Source organism: Equus caballus, chromosome 13 (genome assembly GCF_041296265.1).
Source record: "Equus caballus isolate H_3958 breed thoroughbred chromosome 13, TB-T2T, whole genome shotgun sequence".
NCBI classification, from domain to species: domain Eukaryota; kingdom Metazoa; phylum Chordata; class Mammalia; order Perissodactyla; family Equidae; genus Equus; species Equus caballus.
The window spans coordinates 50,462,070-50,485,048 of NC_091696.1; the positions used below are offsets into that span (position 1 = coordinate 50,462,070).

Here is a 22,979-nt window from a genome sequence, read left to right on the forward strand (position 1 = left end):
CTAATAAAAATAACGTTAGATTCCTTAAAAAATTAAGGAATACCAGAGTAAATATGGAAAGTTTGTCTTTCAAGGTCTTTTGATGGACAGAGGTGTGAAGGGTGGTTGACTTAAGATGACACGTTATACATGCAAAGAGCATGTGGCCAAATCTAGCGGAGACTGGAGTGGGGGCAGTGAGATGTACTCTCCGCAGCTGCTGGGTCCACGTACTTTGTGCTCACCTGCTGTTACTCATGGCTCAAAATGTTAACATGTCAGGGGAGGGGGGGGCGGTCATGACTGACCCAGTGTGACTCCCACACCGTGCTAACCTCCTCTTTCCATGATTAGGAATGGCATGTGAGCTGATTCAAGTTCCAGAAATGCATATTGCATGTATTTTTAAGGCTTTTGATGGATACTGTTATACTGCCTTCCAACAAAAGCCACATGCCAGGTCACCAGTATTAAACGGTGCTCCCAAGGCCGGGGGTTATCTGTCCTTTGATAGGAGAAAATAGTGTCTCATTATATTGATTTTCATTTTTTTGATTACTGGTAAGAATTAAAGTGCGCGTGTTTAGAGACATATGCATTTCTTTTTTGAGTTTATTTTTTTCCTTTTTCTCCCCAAAGCCCCACTGGTACATAGTTATATTTTCTTTGTTGTGGGTCCTTCTAGTTGTGGCATGCGGGATGCTACCTCAGCGTGGTTTGATGAGCAGTGTCATGTCCGCGCCCAGGATTTGAACCAATGAAACCCTGGGCCGCCTGCAGCGGAGCACGCGAACTTAACCACTCGGCCACGGGGCCAGCCCCTTTGAGTTGTTCCGTTCCTATCCTTTGCCAATTTTTCTGTCAGATTCTCTTATAGCACTTTATAAAGTAAAGTTGTCAGTTATCTGTGGGCAGGGGTGAGATTATGTTTATAATTGCTTGAGTGTTTTAACAACAAGCATCTGGTCGGCAGAGAGGTTAAGGGTGGGGACTTTGCTGTGAGACCCCCAGCTTTACCACCACTCAAGTGCACCACCTGGGCAAGGTGCATCCCTCTGGGCCTCAATTACTTCTCCTGTAAGGCAGGCTGCCGTGAGTTAGTTCCTCCCTTGGAGATTGGGTCTCACATGAACTGCTGCTCATTGGGCACTAAACACAGAACCTGTCATGAAGGACTTGAGAAATAAAGACTGGCCAAGAGGAGGAGAAGAAATGATACCTGCATCATTATTTGCTTTGTCTTTTGTGTTTCAAATATTTTTTCCTGGTTTGTTGATTGCCTTTATGTTTGTTCCTAGTGGTTTTGGTCCTGGAGAGATTGTAAGTTTTCTGTGGTCTGGCCTCTCATGCTTCCCTTTATGGCATGGCCCATCCCTGCCTCAGAATCACCTGTGGGCCTTATTCTCTTAGATATTTCATTTTATTCTCACTGTGAAAATACATACACATTCATTTTGGGAAATCGGGAAAAAATATAAAGCACACCCTGTGGAACTTTGACAGATAAAAATGCTTCTGGCTCCACCCCAGATTTGTGAGTCATAGTCTCTGGGTGGGAGGCACAGGGAATCTGAATTGAGGAGGTTTTGCTGGGGATTGGTTAGGAACCGTTGCTTTACTTTTTTTTTTTTTGAGGAAGGCTGTTTACCCTTTGCATTACAAAATATTCATCTTAATTACCTTCTAGTATCTTTACAATTTTATTTTTTCTGTTTAATTCTTCATTGTTTTCTGCTGATTCTTCTGATTTTTTTTTCCCCCAAAGTAGAATGTTTTTTGGTTATAAAAATAGTGGATGCTTGTTGTAAAACATTCAGGCAGCTATTAAGATGATCCCACCCCTGCCCAGACATAACTGACTACCAGATAATCTTAACAGGGTTTTTCTAAGAACAGGTGCAAACATACAAAGTTAATAAGGAGAAACCGAATGACCTTTTGGTACTATTCTGTAGCTTTCTTTTTTACCTTAATATGTTATAGGCAACTTTTCATGAAAGCATAAAGCTCTGTTATTGTTGTTGTTATTATTATTATTAGCCTCAAACAACAATTGCTTTGTCACAGTTTTTTGTGGGTCAGGAATTTGGGCAGGGCTCGGCTGGGCTGTTCTTCTGCTTCACACGGCTGTGACTGGAGTCATTTGAGGTCTGCTTTATTTTTCATGGCTGCATATTATTTCATTAGATCTGAAGCCATAATTCACTTAATTAGTTCACCTTTGATAGACATTTAGGAGTTTATGGTTTTCTGTAATTTAATCAAGGTGCACTGCTTGTCTTTGTGCACACATTTTAGCACCCTAGCCCGGTTACTTTAAGAAGTGGAACTATCAGATCAAAAGAAATGTGTTTTTCTTTTTGATACTTGTTTCTTTCCAAAGTAACAATAAATTACGTTATCATCAAAGTATGTGTAAATTGCTGTTTCTCTACACCCTCATCAATACCAGTTATTATGTTTTTATCTTGGTCATATTGTTAGGTGGAAAATGCCTCTTTCTTTTAATTTCATTTCTTTGATGATTAGTGAGGTAGAACTTTTTTAAAAAACAGCTTTATTGAGGTATAATTCATCTACCATACAAGTCCCCTCTTTAAAATGCACGATTCAGTCATATTTAGTGTATTGTGCAACCATCACCACAGTCAATTTTAGAATGTTTTCATCACCCCAAAAAGAAACCCTGTACCGTTAGCAGTATTCCCCATTTCACGTGAGCCCCCAGCTGGAAGCAGCCTCCCATCTATTTTCTGCCCCTATGGATTTACCTATTCTGACATGTCGTAGAAATGGAATTACAATATGTGGTCTTTTGTGACTGGCTGTTTTGACTTAGCATAATGTTTTCAAAGTTCATCCATGTTGTAGCATGTATCACTACTTCCTTTTTATGATTGAAGAATATTCCATTTTGGATATATCACATTTTGTCCATCCGTTCATTAGTTGATGGACATTTGAGTTTTTCCTGCTTTTTGGCTATTATGAATAATACTGCTGTGAACATTTGTGTACACACTTTGGTGTGAACATATGTTTTCAGTTCCCTTTGGTGTATACTTAGGAGTGGAATTGCTGGGTCATGTGGTAACTCTAAGTTTAACCTTTTGAGGGACTGCCAGACTGTTTTCTGAAGTGGCTGCACTATTTGGAATCTTCCCACCAGTAGTGTATAAGGATTCCAGCTTTTTGGCATGCTCATTAACACTTGTTACTGTCTGGTTTTTTGTTTTGTTTTGTTTTTTGATTTGTAACTATCCTGGTGGGTGTGAAATAGTATATGCTTGTGGTTCTCATTTGCATTTCCCTAATGGCTAAAGGTGTTGAGCATCTTTTCGTGTGCTTATTACCCATTTGTATATCTTTGGGAAAATGTCTGTTTAGATCCTTTGCCCACTTTTAATTAGATTATTTGTCTTTTTATCTGTGAGAGTTCTTTGTATGTTTTAGATACAAGTGCCCTGTCACATCCATGATTTTCAAATGTTTTCTCCCATTATTTGGATTGTCTTTCACTTTCTTGAAACAGTTTTTAATTTTAATGAGGTCCGATTTATCCTTTTTTTTTTTTTTTTTTTTGATGAGGAAGATTGGCCCTGAGCTAACATCTGTTGCCAATCTTCCTCTATTTTGTATGTGGGAAGCCACCAAAGCATGGCTTGATGAGTGGTGTATAGAGCTGCACCTGGGATCCAAACCAGTGAGCCCCAGACCACCAAACTGGAGTATGCAAACTTAACCACTACGCCACCAGGCTTGCCCCAAATTTATCTTTTTCGTTATTGCTGTTTGTGCTTTTGGTGACATAATCCAAAGTCATGAAGATTTACTTCTAAGTTTTTTTAAGAGTTTATAGTTTTGGCTGTCATATTTAGGTCTTTGATTCATTTTGAGCTAATTTTGAGTATGACATAGAGAATGGGTCCACCTTCATTCTTTTGCTTATGTATATCCAGTTGTCCTGTCCTTTTCATTGCTGTTAGTTGAAAAGACTATTCTTCCCTCCATTGAGTTGTCTTGGCACCAATTTGTAGAACATTTTTAATATTTGTTGTTTATTTGTATTTCTTTTGTGTGGTATCTGTACCTTTTTTTGCCCAACTTTTTAGTGCAGCAGTATCTTTTATTTTTAATTTTTTTCCCTAAGAGCTCTTTGTATAATAAGAAGTGCCACAACCTTTCTGGAAAACAACTTGGCAACATATATCAGGAGCATTGAGAATGGTCCTATCCTTACGCAGAAGAACTGGAAAATGTGCAATAAGATGGCACTATTAAGCCCTCATATATCAGCAATCACTGTAAATGTAGATAGACTGAATTCTCCAATCAAAAGACACAGAATGGCAGGATGGATTAAAGAACAAGACCCAACAATATGCTGCCTCCAGGAAACACATCTCGGCTCTAAAGACAAACACAGGCTCAGAGTGAAGGGATGGAAGACGATACTCCAAGCTAATGGCAAACAAAATAAAGTAGGTGTTGCCATATTTATATCAGACAAAGTAAACTCCAAGATAAAACAGGTAAAGAGAGACATAGAGGGGCAGTGTATAATGATAAAAGAGACTCTCCATGAAGAAGACATCCACTTATAAACATGTATATACCCAACACAGGAGCACCAAAGTACATAAAGCAACTATTATCAAACCTAAAAGGAGATATTACCAACAACACAATAATAGTAGGGGACCTCAACACCCCACTTACCTCAATGGATAGATCATCCGGACAAAAAGTCAACAACAAGATAGTGGAATTAAATGAAAAACTGGACCAGATGAACTTAATAGATATATATAGGGTACTCTGTCTAAAAACAGCCGAGTATACATTCTTCTCAAGTGCACATGGAACATTCTCAAGGATAGACTGTATATTGGGAAACAGGCAAACATCAATAAATTTAAGAAGATTGAAATCATACCTACTATCTTCTCTAACCATAATGCTATGAAACTAGAAATCAACTACAAGAAAAAAGCAGGGAAAGGAACAAAAATGTGGAGACTGAGCGACGTGCTACTGAACAACCAATGGGTCATCAAAGAAATAAAAGGAGAAATCAAAAAATACTTGGAGACAAATGAGAACGAAACACACCATACCAACACATATGGGATACAGCAAAAGTGGTCCTAAGAATGCAGTTTATAGCAATACAGGCCCACATTAACAAACAAGAAAAAGCTCAAATAAACAATCTTCAACTATACCTAACAAAATTAGAAAAAGAAGAACAAACAAAGCCCAAACTCAGCAGAAGGAGGGAAATAATAAAAACTAGAGCAGAAATAAATGAAATTGAAACAGAAATACTGTAGAAAGGATCAATGAAACAAGGAGCTGGTTCTTGGAAAAGATAAACAAAAAAAAAAAATTGACATACCCTTAGCTGGACTCACTAAGGAAAAAAGAGAGAAGGCTCAAAAAAATAAAATTAGAAATGAAAGGGGAGAAATTACAACAGATACCACAGAAATAGAAAAGATTATAAGAGAATGTTATGAAAAACTATATGCCAACAAACTGACAGTCTAGAAGAAATGGATGAATTCTTAGACTCTTACAACCTCCCAAAACTGAATCAAGAAGAAATACAGAGTCTGAGTAGACCAGTCACAAGTAAAGAGATTGAAACAGTAATCATAAACCTCCCCCAAAATAAAAGTTCAAGACCAGACAGCTTCTCAGGAGAAGTCTACCAAACCTTCAAAGAAGATTTATTACCTATTCTTCTCAAACTATTCCAAAAAGTGAGGAAGACAAATATTTCTAACACATTCTACAAGGCCAGCGTCACCCTGATACCAAAGTCAGATGAGGACAACACAAAGAAGGAAAATTACAGGCCAGTACTCGCTGATGAACATAGATGCAAAAATCCTCAACAAAATATTGGCAAACTGAATACAGTAATACATTAAAAAGATCACACCATGATCAAGTGGGATTCATACCAGGGACACAGGGATGGTTCAACATCCACAAATCAGTCAACATGATACACCACATTGACAAAATGAGGAAGAAAAACCACGTGGTAATCTCCACAGATACAGAGAAAGCATTTGACAAGATCCAGCATCCATTCATGATAAAAACTCTCAATAAAATGGGTATAGAAGGAAAGTACCTCAACATGATAAAGGCCGCATATGACAAACCCACTGCCAACATCATACTCAATGGGGAAAAAGTGAATGCCATCCCTCTGAGGACAGGAACAAGACAAGCGTGCCCACTGCCACCACTCTTATTCAACATAGTACTACAGGTTTTGGCCAGAGCAATTAGGCAAGAAAAAGCAATAAAAGGAATCCAAATAGGCACTGAAGAAGTGAAACTCTCACTGTTTGCAGATAACCTGATTTTATATATAGAAAACCCTAAAGAATCCATCAGAAAATTATTAGAAATAATCAACAACTACAGCAAAGTTGTAGGGTACAAAGTCAACTTACAAAAATCAGTAGCATTTCTATACTCTAATAACGAACTAACAGAACAAGAACTCAAGAACACAATCCCCTTTACAATTGCAACAAAAAGAATAAAGTATCTAGGAATAAGTTTAACCAAGGAGTTGAAAGACCTATACAAAGAAAACTGTAAGACATTACTGAAAGAAATCAATAATGACATAAAGAAATGGAAAGATATTCCATGCAATGATTGGAAGAATAAACATAGTTAAAATGTCCATACTGCCTAAAGCAATTTGCAGATTCAACGCAATCCCCATCAGAATCCCAGTGACACTCTTCACAGAAATAGAACAAGAATCTTAAAAGTCATATGGGGCAACAAAAGACCCCGAATAGCCAAAGCAATTGTGAGAAACAAGAACAAAGCTGGTGGCGTTGCAGTCGCTGACTTCAAAATTTATTACAAAGCTATAGTAATCAAAACAGCATGGTACTGGAACAAGAACAGACACGCAGATCAATGGAACAGAATTGAAAGCTCAGAATAATCTTTGACAAAGGAGCCAAGAACATACAATGGAGAAAAGAAAGCCTCATCAATAAATGGTGCTGGGAAAACTGGACAGCCACATGCAAAAGAATGAAAGTAGACCATTATCTTTCCCCGTGCACAAAAATAGACTCAAAATGGACCGAAGACTTGAAGGTAAGACCTGAAACCATAAAACTTCTGGAAGAAAATATAGGCAATACACTCTTTGACATCAGACTTAAAAGGATCTTTTCAAATACCATGTCCACTCAGACAAGGGAAACAAAAACTAATGAGACTTAATCAGACTAAAGAGCTTCTGGAAGGCAAAGGAAACTAAGATCAGAATGAAAAAATAACCCACCAACTCAGAGAAAATATTTGCAAATCATATATCCGAGAAGGGGTTAATCTCCATAATACATAAAGAACTCACACAAATGAACTACAAAAAACCAAACAACCCAGTCAAAAAGTGGACAGAGGATATGAACAGACATTTTTCCAAAGAAGATGTACAGGTGGCCAATAGGCACGTGAAAAGATGCTCAACATCACTAATCATCAGGGAAATGCAAATCAAAACTACACTTAGATGTCATCTTACGCCCATTAGAATAGCTGTAATCACCAAGACAAAAAACAATAAATATTGGAGAGGCTGTGGAGAAAAGGGAACCCTCATCCCTTGCTGGTGGGAATGCAAACTGGTACAGCCACTGTCGAAAACAATATGGAGATTTCTCAAAAAATTAAAAATAGAAATACCGTATGACCCAGCTATCCCACTACTGGGTATTTACCCAAAGAACTTGAAGTCAACAGTTCAAAGAGACTTAGGCACCCCTGTGTTCACTGCAGCATTATTCACAATAGCCAAGACATGGGAGCAACCCAAGTGCCCACTGGCTGATGATTGGATATATACAATGGAATACTACTCAGCCATAATAAAGACAAAATTGTCCCATTTGCAACCACATGGATGGACCTTGCGGGCATTATGTTAAGCGAAATAAGCCAGACAGAGAAAGACAAACACCATATGATTTCACTCATGTGGAAGATAAGCAAACTTAGGGACAAAGAACAAATTAGTGGCTACTGGGGGAATCGGGGTGGAGGGTGGGCACAAGGGGTGAAGGGGCATACTGATATGTTGTATGACAAGTAATAACGACTGAAATTTCACTACGTTATAAGCTAATATGACCACAATAAAGAAAAAAAACAGGTCCTGTCTTTTGGCTCAGTATTTCTACTTCTCAGAGACAACCATTTTTCCCTCAGTTTTCCACTTTTTAAACTTTTCTCTTATGTCTTAAGTTTTTCTTATCCTCATTCTGAGAATACTACTTTTTTCTAATATTTTTATCCATTTTAATCTATTTTTTATTCACTTTAATTCGTCTAGAATTTATTTTTATATTTTAAGGTGCTATAGGGATCAAAGATTGCCACCACTACCCTCCAATTTGAAACACCACCTTTATGATGCACTAATTTCACGTGTACATGTGTCTTCTTCTGGATCTGTGTAAAGAAATCTATAGCTTTATAGTTTTGGTATCTAGCAAGATAGATTTCCTCCTTTATTCTTAACTGTTTTTCAGAATTTTCTTGGTTATTGCAAAAACAAACAAAATTGCATAAAATTTATACATTACTTCGGGGGAAATTTACAACACGGCAGTTTTTCTTCTGTATGATTAAAGGGAGGTTCTTGTCTAAGCACTTTCATTCTATTCTCTGTGCCTGTCTGGACACAGTCTGGAGACTGAGTACAGAAATTGGTAGAGTCTGAAGGATGCTTCCTACATGGATTTCAGGCCCTTTCATCTCATTGAACACCAATCTGAGAGGAGGAGGAAATTAAACACTACCTGAGTTTGTAAGAATTTTGCACACTGGACTAGCCCTGTACAAGTATATGGAGTTATATGGGGAGGGCCAAGCATAGGGACGTGAGATAGACATGTTCTGTTCCATTTTGCTGTTGACTTGGCTTGACTCTCTGATTTGCTTTTGAGACACATGTAAACAATGTAGAGCTCATTCAGTGTCTACAGATAGACAAATAATAGACTAAGCTTTGAATGTGCCGTGGAGTTTCCAGCTACGCTATTTCTGCATGTGAAAGTTTCAACATATGGTCTAGTTCCAAAGGTGCTATGAAGAACATCCCAAATGAGAAACAGTGTGTTAATTTTCAGTAACTTAAAAACAATCTGTTTATAATAATTGTAAGGTTAGAATTTTTACCTGATTATTGTGTGATTTTTTTTTTTTTTTTTGTACATAGCATTTCCGTATTTTAAGAAACAGCAGGGGGACAGCTGGCTTGGTCTCTTCAACAAGTCACTGTCATGAGAAAATAAAGGGGGATGGTGGCAGTAGGTGAAGAACCTTAAAAACAACAACCAAATGTAGGATGTGGGCCTTAATTGGGTCCTGATTTGTGCAAACCAGCTCTAAAAGATGGTTTTTGGGCAACTAGAGAAATTTGTATATAGACTAGGTATCAGCGAATGTTAAAGAATTATTGTTCATTTTGTTAGGTGTGATAATGGTGTTTGAAATTTTTGTATGTGAGAAAGAAAGAGACCTAAATAAGGGTCATCTTACATTTCTCACATTCTTCCGTATCTCCATTCCTACTGATTTCTGGTTGGACTTTCTAGTCCATAGGAATAAGCTGATTCAGGAGGAGACTTTTAACATTGATACTGAATGCTGCTAGGGGCATAGTCCAAGGCTGTTTGTTTATTGAGTCCAAGGCTTTATTTTAAATTGCAAGAAAAAGGGAGATACAGTGTATTACAGCAATGGAGGATTGGATAAATGAACAGCCATTTATTCATTACAAATCCTACTGTGATATGTCTAAGACAACTTATAGTATGGGACGGACCCTGGAGTAGATGCCAGGATATGGTAGAAGATTAGTGATTATGGTGCATACATGTGCATGTACATAGAAAAAATGACTGAAAGAAGAAAAACCTATCAACACTTTAATAGTAGACTCCTGGAAATTAAGATTTCAGCTGTTATTTCCGTAGTAGTTCTTTTGCTTTCCAGATTTTCTGCAGCATGCATATTTTACTTTTATAATCAGGGAAAAGTCAACGTAAGGAGACAAGGCTGTTTTCTCTTAGGAGTTAAGTCCTTCTCCAGTCAGGATGCTCTGCCTCTCGCTGAGAACTTTCCTTTTGCTTCCAGGAGTTGTGCTTGTGAGCGAAGCCATGCAGCTTTCCTGCACGCTTATTCTCTGAGTTCTCGTAAAGATGAAACCAAGACAGAAAACCCTTTAACTTTTTAAAAATGAGCTTTGGTTCATTAAGAAATATTTTTATAGTTTTCTCCTAAGTGCAAGGATACAGCTTTGATTCTTCATTTGAAGAGCCCGAGTGGTGGTGTACTTTAGAGGGGGCAGTGGGTGTGGTGAAGTCAAGTGGGGAGTGTTCGAGTGTCAGAGTTTAGGGAAGGTTAGAAGTCTTTGAACCATGGAGTACATTACTGCACATTAGGAACATTACATCTCTCTTATTTCATAAGTTTCTTTAGTGAGTTTTTCTGAAGAGTGTTGGTAGTTTGTAAAGAATAAGACTCCACAGGTCTCCTTTTCCGTTTTCTTTGTAGTTAAGAGGTATTGTTGTCTCACTTGTTATGTTTGAAAAGGTGGAAGCAAGGAAACTCTATTTCTGTATCTTTAGCGGATCATCAAATACTTTTTGAAAAAGTTGTTGTCAGATGTCTGACTGGAAATTTTAATGGGAGGGAAAGCATTTCATAAGCATTAACACTTGTGCTGGATGGTCGTGTTAAGGATGAGTGTCGTATTATTCTTTCAGGAGAGGTAATGAGTGCTGCAAGTGTTGTCCTGCTCACGAGATAGTGAAATCCAAAGGGTGGCTCCGATTCTCCTGCTCCATCAGATACTTTGCAGCCGGTTGTGGTTGATCAGGTCTCGGCAGTCTTTTTAGCCAATGTTTGGCCATTTGGGCCTACAAAAGCAGCAGGTTCATATGGCTCAACCCGATGTAATACACGGCTTTTCCTGCACTTGTATGTGTTGTAGAGTGAGTTGGATTTTGGTTACTGTAGTTAAGAATAAGGATCATTTTCTTGCTCCAAGATAATCATACATGAGTAGACTTTAATCAGCCTTGCTTCTGAGTTGGTTTATTTCTGTGCTTCTGGATCTTCCTTGAAGTCCCTGATAAATTAAAGATCCACAGCAGCTGTCTTCTCTCTGTGGCCGATATTATCCATCAGCTCTAGCATTAGTTTGAAAACTAATTAATGAACATGAATTGGAACTCTGAAAGCTTATTAAAATATTTTTATTAATTTGTTTTATTTTAGTCTCAGATGCAAACAGCAGTGGGAATAGTACCCACACAAGCAATTGCAACGGGCCCCACTGCAGATCCTGAAAAACGCAAACTGATACAGCAGCAGCTGGTTCTACTGCTTCACGCTCATAAGTGTCAGAGACGAGAACAAGCAAACGGAGAGGTTCGGGCCTGCTCTCTCCCACATTGTCGAACCATGAAGAATGTTTTGAATCACATGACACATTGTCAGGCTGGGAAAGCCTGTCAAGGTAAGTGCTGTTTTCTGAAATCCCAGTGGCAGAGCTTAGGATGAAATTGGTCTTTATTACTCTTAGGCAGATCTCTTGTTAATTAAGGTTTCCCAACCTACATGCCCACACTACAGCCAGTCAGATGCCACTGAGACGCTTACCTGCTGAGGAGAAAGGCAGTTTGGTTTTACAATGTTCTGTGAACTTCTACTGGGTGAGGCTGTGCCCTGCATTAGTTCTTTTCTTCCTTACTCTGTCATGGAAGATATTTGTCACTTCTTGAGCACTGTCTTCATCCTAAGTGTCTGGATCATGGTTTTCTTTTGGGCAACCTAGGACATGCAAATGCACACCCATACCCTTCTCTAAACCTAGAGCATCTGTCTTATTGTTTCATGTGTTCAGGCGGCCAGGAGCTCACTGTCTTGCTCCTCCCCCCTTTCATCTTGAGGCTAATCAGGGTACCAGCAAAGTTGCCCTGGTGACTGTCCATGACATGGGGAGCTGTGCGCACCGTATCATCCCTGCCTCCTCCTTCCTCCCCCTTGAGGAAGGGGTGAATCAGGCGCGTCACGTGGTGAATCACCACCCTTCTCCCTCTTCTCTGGCGCACACCTCGATTCTACGGATGGAAGTGTTTCTTCTTCTAACACTTTCTTTCTACTTTCCTTTAATCTTTATCCTCTTTCCTTCTCTTCTTGCTTGTGCTTCTAAACCTTGGGGAGACTCTCTCCCTGATCTCCCCCTCTCCCTTTGTGACATTTGTGAGTCCCCAGCATAACCCTGCTCCTGATGGAGAAGCAGAGGAAGGTCATGCAAGACCTTTAGAAAGAAATCACCACACCTTAGGATGGAAGTGAAGATAAAGAATGAGAGTAACCACGTTCAAGTACCCTCTCAAGTGCTTCAGAAAGTGCCTGGGGTCCCCTTCAGAGTCTCCACAGACTTCTCATTTGCTTCTCTGTCTATATTTCTTCAACTATAGTATTTAGATGGTTTCATCCTTAAACATTATGTAAAATTTTTATTTTAAATAGTGACATTATGGAATTATTATTTTCCCTTTCATTCCAGTTATTTAGTATTTTAGGGCAAATAGTTTTTGTTTTGTTTTTGTCTTGTGGGCTGAACCTTAATCACCATCATTCATAACATTGCTTCTACGGGAAGTTTTTGTTTGGAATTCTCAACAGTCGACTTACAAACTTTTTGGAAAACAGCCTGTTTGTAAGTTGAGGACTGCCTGTACTGTGTTATGGTTACACTTGTTAGCATTTTCTTTTGGAATCTGGCATTATAATTTAGGTGTAATTGAAAGTGTGACGATTTGGATAGAAAAATAACATCTCGTTGTTTTTCTGGTCATAGTTGCCCATTGTGCATCTTCACGACAAATCATCTCTCATTGGAAGAACTGCACACGACATGACTGTCCTGTTTGCCTCCCTTTGAAAAATGCCAGTGACAAGCGAAACCAACAAAGTAAGTGAGCACTGGGGGTAGAGAAGCTTGGAGATGAGAAAATAAGCTATTTCTAAAGAGAATACAGAGTAGGTAGGAAGCAGGGCAGAAATTACTAACCACAAAGTAGAGTGGTGAGCAAAGATATGAAGATGGAGACGTACAGTGACATGAGGACGAAGCTAAGCTTAGCCAGTTGACAGATTCTCAATGTGCTCAGTGGACGTGATCATTTTGGAATTTCGTTCCCCGCCCTCCCGCACACACACACTAGAATTGGCAGCAGTGGAGCGGTGCAAAAGAGGAGGGTCACTTTGATCAAAGAGCCGGCGTGACGACTCTTCTTGTTTCTTGGCAGATACTCAGTATCTGAGTGAATGTCATGTCACCATAATGGTGGTGACTTGAGGGGGACGGGGGAAAGAGAGGGCACAATTCTTTTGGAATTAGAAACCCCTTATCCTAAAGTAAGTTCTGAGGACTCCGTGTTAGAGAAGAGTCAGTCCAGGTCAGTGTAAAATCCCACAGGTAGACATTTGGGAGATTTTCCCTCCTCCATGGAGATGCAGTTCCCAAACCTATTTTGCATAACTAACAGTGTATTCAGAACAGATTGAGAGTCTCTGCCCCAGGACTGGCCGGCCACATCCTGCTCATTCCCATTGTTTGTTGTCTTCAAGTCATCGGTGTGGCCCTTACCTGATCGGTTAAGCAGTGATCCCTACTCAGGAGGCCTCCCTGTAGGCGTCAGAACCATGAAAGGATGAGCATCTCTTCCTAATTTTAAATCCTTTTCTGTCATTTCAGAGGTAAAACTGTGGTCTTTGGATGTGACTGTCAGTTTGGACAGATAGGACATGCCCTTTGATCTCATGTCACCTCTCGGCTGGCGCTGTTCCCTGTGACTTCCAGCACAGCGCAGTCTTCCTCATCTTTCTCCATCTTGTCTCTGCCATCTTGCCACCCTCTCCTGTTTGTGGTTACCTGTTCATTACTCTCATTCTTCTTGGTCATCTTCCTCAAGACCCCACTGCTGTCTGGAGAAAATATGCTGTTTTTCTTTCTGATTGTTTCTGAGTGGCAGGGAAAGATGGAAAAGCACGTTTTTCCTAGTAGTCATGGAGTAGAGTGCCAGGGCTAGCTCATGTGCTTTTCCTTTAAGTCCAGCTCCCCTCCCTCCTCAGAGGGCACCTATCAAGCCAACTCTGCACAGCAGAGTGTCCACCTCACATAGGAGAGACATTCCAGGGTCATGGGCCTGTTATCCTCCCTCCCTCCCTCCCTAACTCATACTGAGTTTCCTTTAAAAGTCGCTTTCCTTAAGTCAGTTAAATTTCTATTTGGTTGACCAAAATTTGAATTAATGCAATTTTCCAGGACATCTCTTATATAAAGTGAAGTTCTAGGAATCTTTGGATAGTAGTTCTAGTGGAATAGTCTGTTTTCCCTCCAAGTTCGTGTAAAACTTTTTTTTAGCTAGTATATTGTGATGGTTATAATCTGTGTTTTAGGATGCATTTTAATAATAGGCTTTTTTTTTTTTTTTTGGTGAAGAAGATTGGCACTGAGCTAACATCTGTTGCCAGTCTTCCTCTTTTTGCTTGAGGAAGATTGTCACTGAGCTAACATCTGTGCCAGTCTTCCTCTATTTTGTATGTGGGACGCCGCCACAGCATGGCTTGACTAGCATTGTGTAGGTCCATGCCTGGGAACCAAACTGGTGAACCCTGGACCGCTGAAGCAGAGCATGCAAACTTAACCACTATGGCACCGCGTTGGCCCCAATAATAGGCTTTTAAGTGCCAAAATACTCATTGCCGAGTTTGTAGTTGTACGGTATTGATTCCATGAATAATGAGTTAAGACTTCCTTCTGAGCTTTTAATTTGGGGGTGTGGCCTTCTGGGACCTTTTGTTTTTGGTATATATTGCCATGACAATTGTAAACTTTTGTGATTTCTCTTTTTAAGAAACACTTATGTGGTTTTTGTTTCAAAAAAAAAAGAAATGTATGTGGTTTTTTTTTTTTAAACATCCTTATAACTGCCTAACTGGTGTGACAATCGATCCAGTGCGTGCTCTCTGAAGTGGTAAACCGCAGTGTTTCTACTAGTCATAACGTAAGGTGTTACCAGGGTGAATTTATAAAGTCACGGGAATATTTAGATTAACTTTGTGCAAGGTTTGGTAATTTTTCGTGAAAGAAATGAAAGCACTTATTTAAAATTTTTTAAATGCTTCTCAAGTTAAGTTTCAGCTTTGAGTGTGGTCTTCTGGCTCTAGCCCTGTGGTTTGTGAGTGTAGAAGCATTTGATATGATGAGTGAGAAAGTTTCAGGAATGTCTTTTCTGTAAATGTTTGTTGTTGTTTCTCCTCTCCTAAAGCAAATTTGCTTATCACGTGTGAACACTGAGGTCAGCCAATAGAAAAGAAATGTGGATCTGACCCTCCTATAGCTTAAGGTCAGGTTCCAGGGTCAGAATATCTGCATTGAAAATGATGTCAGTAGTATCAGCAATCTTTGAGGAGAGGATCAGAGTGTACTGGAGGGTAGGGCTTGATGGAGTCCAATTTCAATAAAATAACAATGGAGGAACATTCTAGACAGCACGAACAGTGTCAGCACAGCTGACATGCCTACGAGGACACGGATCTGACAGGACTCAGAGTTCCTGTGCAAGCAAGGTGATTCAGAGAGAGAGGGACTGTTTGCAGCACCAAGGTGGTGAAGACCCCTGGGGGCTGTCTGAGACCTACTGGTGCCTGCTTGAGGAGCGTGTGCCCCCTACCCATTGAGGCTGAGCTTTCTGGGCAGGGTGTCCCACAGATGCACACATCCCACTAACTTCTCTCATTGGTGTCTATTGAGAGAACCTGAGGGAATCACCTGTGGAGCTAATCTGATGGTCTTTGAAATGAAACCCAGACCGTTGGTTACCTTTTTGGGCTATGATGAGATTTTGTTTGATTTTTCTTTGAGTTGTTTTCTAGAGATTCTGTCATCACTAATGTCAAGGTGTCTATCCCTTATAGAGATACTCAGATTTTATTGAATAATTAGGATTTTTCAAGGTATATATCTAAATGTTAGTCGTGGCATCTGACTCCCAGTAAACTCCAGTGCACAGGGTGGCATAGGGGACTGGAGCTCTTTGGATCCGTGACTCAATTCTCTGTTTGAACTCCTGTTTTCTCATCAGTGAGGGTCGTGCTGTTCAAAGTGTAGTCCTCAGACCAGCTGCACAGGCAGTCCCAGATTGCTTGTTAGAAATGCAGAAACTTGGGCCCCATCCCAGACTTCCTGTATTACAATCTGCGTTTTAACAAATTCCCAGGTGATTGGTATGCATGTTAGCGGCTGAGTTGCACTGCTCTGGATGCCTTGAAGGGCTGCGTATCCGTCCTGGAGCTGCTAAGAAGGTTTGAGTCATTCTCTGGGGGAAACCTTGGGTTTCCCAGTTCAGCATCCCACAAGGACTGTCAAAATGCAATACTACAGGGTCAGTCCCAGTGCTGAGCCAAACTTCCTCATTGCCCATGGCAGCCTTGGACCTGGGCTGAGCTGTGGCGTGAGCCCGTTGACTGTCTCAGTCAGCAGTTCTCCAGCCTATTGCTCGAATACCTCCACTAGCTTGGCCCTCACTACGTGGCCTAGCTATTTGTTCAACTTTAGGACCTCTGATTGTTTGAAATGCCTTCCTTCATGACACTGAGTCCAGATCTGCCTCCTGAAAACTGCCCCTCGTGGAGTAGCCTGCATAGGTGTTCGATAAGTGTGTGTTGACAGGCCCTTGTTCCCCTTGAGAGCTCTTTAGAGATGCTCAGACACCTCTTTTGACGTACTTTGGTTGGGGTGGGGAGCACATGGGGCAGTGGAACCTAAATGGCTGTAGGGACAAGAGTGGTGGGCTTGTTTGCCCGATTTAAGTACCAAACAGTCATTGGTGATGTAGTTCATTGGAATAGCTTTGTCCTTGCTCTTCTGGATGACACATTGTTGCCTGCCCCCCGCCCCGAGTCTCTGGTTTCTGAAGAAAACCTATTGGAGGGCTTGTGCATTCTTCTTGCTCCGTGGTAGCTATGATGGGAGGCCTGGCACCAGGGCTTTGGTGCTCCCCTTTGTTGTCATGCGCTGCACTGTGCACATGAAGACGCTGGAAAGGAAGGTGGTCTGGTGCACACAGCACCTGTGAGGCATTGTGGTGTGGGAGGAACTCTGCACATCTGAGTAAATTCCAGCACGAGACTTTCAGTAGAAATCTCAACGATGACTAGATAGTAGCTCCTTTGCCTGCTTTGTGGTGTGTCTCCCACCACCCTGATAAAGCTTCGGAGTTTAATTTGCATCAGTTTTCATTGGATTTCCAAATTGAGTCCAGTTTTATTGAGAATGATTGGGGACTGAAGTTTCTGGCGAATTGAACGTTGCAAGTTTGTAGCGTATGCTGCCCCTGGATTAAGTAGAACAACTTTATGTTCAGTGGGGAAGGACTGCCTTGGACCTGAGTTAAAAGTGACAGGTGAGTCTTGGGAAGAGCCCATGGTACAACTTGGCCTTTTATTTCCTGGGTTGGGCTCCTGATTAAGCTGCAACACAAGGGGAGTAGTGGGGCAGCGGGGGTGTTGGGGGGTGATTTGAAGATGTGCTGGTAGCAGAAATGCCAACTGATACGCAAAGAAGACCCCATGCTGATGTATTGAGACACTGTGTGGCATGACAGTCAATTGATTGTGTATGAAACATAAAGAGTTAAGCTCTCAGAAAGGAAAGAAGATGTAAAAATGGCAAAAAGAGCAAGAGGTTTTGACATTTAAAGAGGTAAACATCAATAATGTGTAAAATTGATTAGTGAAGAAAGCCTCCTTCTCCGTGATGCCGGATGAATAGAGCATTGCTGTTTTTAGTGCTCCTTTACTTTTTGTCCAGTCTGAAGGCACTTAGTGCTGCAGCTGGGAGGGCCTTAGGAATGCCAGTTGCTCTGCTAGACTGCTGCAGCCCACCTGAACTCTGCAAGAGACTTTATGAGGCCCTGGACTAGGCACTGCAGCAGGTGAAGAATCGAGATGAGTCACATTGGTCCACCTTCAGGGAATGGACAGGAAAGATGAGATGAGCATGATTTTCTCTGATACAGGGTCAAGAACTGCAGGTTTACATTCGTTAGGTGATTATTAGATTAATCCATTGTCTCTCCCAACAGACCCTATGCTCCATGAGTGCAGGCTTTGTGCTCACACCATGTCCTGGAGCCTAGTAGAGTGCCACACACTCAGTCTGCGCTCACTCAGTCTGTGGAGTGAGCGGGTGAACATGTGAAGTGTAAATGCCCGAAGAGAAGCAGAGAGCCAGTGGGTGCTGTGGGAATTCAGGGAAGAATGGCCGCAGCCCAAGAGATCAGAACACTCACGGAGGGGTGGGAACATCTGGGGCTCATGAGACTAAGTTTGTGGTCACTTTTACCTGGTAACTCCCCTTTCCATCAGCGTGACTCCTAGCAAATGCCTGTGCCCCCTTACCCTGAGGTATTTGTGTCATCTCATAGCATCACTTGGACTCAAACTGGACCACACTTAAATATCAGAGACCTTTTTTGTTTGTTTGTACTTTGTTTTCCTTTCCTTTGAATTGTTAGAAATATCAAGTTCCAAATGCTTGTCTTCTGATATATTTTCTTTTAAAATAAAAAATATAGTAATGTTTTACATTTAGGAAATAAATGCGTTTAACACAAATGCAAAATACAGTGACCATGTGTGCAGCTTCTGAGGGAGACTGGCTACCCCATAAGGGCCTTGGGCTTGGGAATGGCATTTGCCCTATGATGGGGCGTTTTGGCTAAAAGGATGGCATTTGGGGAAGGGTGGATGAAAATGGAATACAATGGGAAGAAGTCGTAGTTAAAGCCCAGCTATTACATCTTTACCCAGAAACAGAGGTACCTTGTTTCTTCACATTCCTCTCCACAGTTGATCACTCTGTGTATCAAAAGTAGTCTGGGTCTCTTCCTTCTTATACCACAAGATGATAGAAAAATAAATTGTCCTACCATTTTTACTTTCCTTCTACATCATAGTACTTTCAGAAAATTTAACATGTCAGTTTCAGAGGTACAATGGGCACATGTTTAAAGCTTTGGGGAGTATTAACTATTAGAAAAAACACTTTTATAGGTATTGTACATGACTGATTTCAGCTATACACTTGTCATAAAGTGTACCTTGGGAATTGCTTTTCATTTATAATAATGAGGTGCTTGGTGTGTCTAATTGTGTCTAATGAGTGTTAATGAGTTTGAGATCTGAATATCCTTATTAGAAAAGTTAATAGTATGGAATGTGTAATTACCAAGATTTTTTCTACACATTTTGGTTTAATTAAGTTACTCTGATAAATATTTGAGTTGTTTATGTTATAGTTTCACTGATGGCTGAATGTGAGAATATTACTGTTACACATAATGGTCTGAATTTGAAAGAAAAGCTTAGTGATAGTGTTTTATGTATCAAAGATCTTATGTTTTAGTATCAGTTTTATAAGCTGCTGTTTATAGTAGGACTAAAGTTTGGGGAAAGTTGGAAAGAAGGGAACGCTTAAGAATAAATAGTACAATATGAAACTTCTGTCATATGGTAAATGGTCACCAAATGAGAACATATGGATGGATGGATGAAGAAACAGTTGGAGAGATGGATAAATTGAACTTGAATTGACCAAGGAGTTGCAAGTTTGGGGTCATCTCTCAGTTAACTTTGAAGTCCTTGAGAATCGGGTTGTTTATGTTGCCACAGATTTTCCTTTGGTCTCCTAGGGTTAGCCAGGTATGTGGGGTAGCTGGAGGGAATGCCGTGCAAGCCACCAGTAGGCCAGGTGGTGGAAGCTAAGGATGGCTGCACGAGGCAGAATCAGTTCCTTAAGATCAGTGGTAGGTAGGGTGGCACCTGGATAAATGAACATCCTTGCAGAATCGCCAAGCCCTCTTCATTCGTTATTTCAAGTAGATCAGTCAGTCGATCATGATATTTCTTGAATAGCTTTACACAGCCAGGGAGCTCAGCGTGGTGATCTCCTGTGGAGGAAATGCTAGGAAAGAAAGATGTGATATTAATGTGGTCATTGTGTGGATAAGTTCCGAGGAATTGTGATTTTGTTATTTGGAAGATCACATCATAGATTTATTAATAAGTAACAGAACTCATCACCTGATTATCACCTCTGCTCCTTCTGTTGATCCTCTGTGCCTGTACAGGTGAACAGTGAAGGGCTCAGGGGACGGCAGTAGGAGGGGCGCTCCTTAGTTCGTCTCAGTGATGGCTGGTGACCCCCAAAGAATCAAAACACTTTCCACTACCATGTGTTTGCCACTCCCCTGGAACTGACTTCTTTTGAGTCTCTAGGCTTTAACACATATTAACTTTTATTAAGTGATCTCTGATTTTGTGGTCTGTTGCTTTCTAAGATAGAAGCTTGAATTTTCTTTAGCTTTTTTTCTCCTCAACTGTACTGTGCAGAATAGATGAGTAGAATAGGATCCTTCTCTCCGCACAGTGCCTTTCTCAGTAGCCTCGTTCTAATGCTTTGTGACATACAGGGATGGTCTTTTGATAAGATTTTACTTGCTTCTCAGTAGTTTTTAAACCATTTCACTTACCTTTTTGTTTGTCTTTTTGTTTGTTGTTATAGCCATCCTGGGGTCTCCAGCTAGTGGAATTCAAAACACAATTGGTTCTGTTGGCACAGGCCAACAGAATGCCACTTCTTTAAGTAACCCAAATCCCATAGACCCCAGCTCCATGCAACGAGCGTATGCTGCTCTTGGACTCCCCTACCTGAACCAGCCCCAGACACAGCTGCAGCCTCAGGTTCCTGGCCAGCAACCAGCACAGCCACAAACTCACCAGCAGATGAGGACTCTCAACCCCCTGGGTAGGTGAAGGAACTCTCGAGAACTTTGTCCAAATGCAGTGATGGGAGTAACAAGTCTTCTTGGAACCCAAGGCTGTTTTCAGTTATTGTTTTTACTTTAAATTCAAATTAATATATGTATATATTATGGTGATGATATCTTTTAAATGATTGCAGTGAAAGAACTTCCAGGAAAAGACTAAAGTGTCGGATACAAGGAATATGTTACAGGCTTAGAAAAAGAATAGCATTTGTAAATGAACCAACATTTTTGTTGCTTGCCGTGCCACTTCTGTCTGGACAGTTTTCATAAAGGGCATCTCTTGTGGGTCAGAATGCAGAATCTCACAAACTAGAATTATGGTTGTACCACTTGCATTGACTCTCAGTAGACCATTTATTTGATGGAGAACTTGTAGATAGTCTGCCAATTCCTAGCATGTCTTGGATTTGAGCTACCCCACACAGCTGGAGGTGACCAGCCTAGATATGGGCAGGTTAACAGGAGTCTCGGAAAATCTCTCCTGTTTCAGCCTTCTCCATGTATCAGTATTTCTAAATGTCATCTCAACCCGTTATTTGCCAGTGTTTGGTCATTTGCTCACATATCTCCACAATTTTTGCATATTGTTTCCATCCCTACATATTGTTTCCTAAATATTTTTCTTTAAATTGACACAGCCCTTTAATCTTAGGCTTAAGCCAACCAGTTTGTCAAGCAAATCAAAGTTGTTGTGCTAGTTCTCTTCTTTTCCTGATAGAGTAATAAGTATTTTAACCTTAAAAATGATCAGTTAAAAGCATCTCATTTGTTGCTTTTTGGAAAACAGCTGCCCTAATGTATATTTAGCTTCTACTGGCCAGGAAACTGGGTTGGAGTCCTAAGATTTGAGTTCTAATCTAACTTTACCCCTAGTGATAGTATAATTTGGGACAAGACTGTTAACCTCTCTGAGTCTCACCTTTTTCTTACTTTAAAATGAATACTGTAGACAAATTGACCTTTTATAAAAGTTTTTCACTTGCACCTAATTTCTATGATTTTACTTTCTTATATGCAAAAAAAAGCCAAAAACAAAAGATGACGCAAATATATGTGACAGATCAGCTTTGTTGTTTAGGGCACGATATTTAATGAAGTCAGAATCAAGATCTGAAGCTGCAAGTGGATCATTTCTAATTTTTTCCACAGCCACAGAGTACATAGCACACTTAGGCTAACAGCTAGCCTCCATGAATACAACTCCCAGAGTTCCTGCCATACTGTTTATTATTATAACTCATAAGAATCACTTATTTGTATGGTGACTTATCTGTTTTCAGAACTTTGATGTGTATATTATGATTTAGGAATTGGTTGATTTCTTTTCTTTCTGTCTTTAAAGGAAATAACCCAATGAACATTCCAGCAGGAGGGATAACAACAGATCAGCAGCCACCAAATTTGATTTCAGAATCAGCTCTTCCAACTTCCCTTGGGGCCACAAAGTAAGACCCATGTTTTAGTCGGCTCCTATCTGAGTGACAGTCGCACATGAAAGTGGTCTGGGAATCACACAAAACTCTCTGATTCTTTTTCTAAACTTGCGGCAGAGAAAATGGTTTAAGCAGGGTGGTGGGGGGAATGCTTTTTTTTTGAATTATAAATGTGGAGCAGACTGCAGATAAAACATGATTGCACTTGTGTAGTCCATACATCACCTGGCTCTCCTGACTCAGGCTTCTGTTTACAAGTCACATGCGGTTGAAGAATCTTACTTAACTGAAGCACTTTTGAGTGACTTCAGGAGCTGGATGAAGTGTTCTTGTTCTTCCCTCAGCCCGCTGATGAATGATGGCTCAAACTCTGGAAACATTGGAACCCTCAGCACTATACCTACAGCGGCACCTCCTTCCAGCACGGGTGTTCGGAAAGGCTGGCACGAACATGTCACTCAGGACCTGCGGAGCCATCTAGTGCATAAACTGTACGTGCCCACCTCACCCATTACTCACATGAGACAGGAACATTTTGTGGCTGGTGACAGTTTGACAGTTTTGAGATTTCATATATGTCTGATTGAATTCCTGAGTGCTC

At 40.5% G+C, this 22,979-nt stretch overlaps 1 protein-coding gene across 2 annotated transcripts in view; it reads left to right on the top strand.

The window, feature by feature from the left end:
* Positions 1 to 22,979, top strand: part of CREBBP (CREB binding protein) — a 131,050-nt gene that overhangs the window by 63,143 nt on the left and 44,928 nt on the right. Inside the window, exons 4-8 of one of the 2 annotated variants that reach the window (XM_023616421.2) lie at positions 11,317 to 11,557; positions 12,908 to 13,021; positions 20,681 to 20,923; positions 22,288 to 22,390; positions 22,723 to 22,869. In XM_023616421.2, the coding sequence (XP_023472189.2) occupies positions 11,317 to 11,557; positions 12,908 to 13,021; positions 20,681 to 20,923; positions 22,288 to 22,390; positions 22,723 to 22,869 (848 nt within the window). The remainder of the gene's footprint in view (positions 1 to 11,316; positions 11,558 to 12,907; positions 13,022 to 20,680; positions 20,924 to 22,287; positions 22,391 to 22,722; positions 22,870 to 22,979) is intronic. The other variant, XM_023616423.2, reaches the window with a different exon arrangement.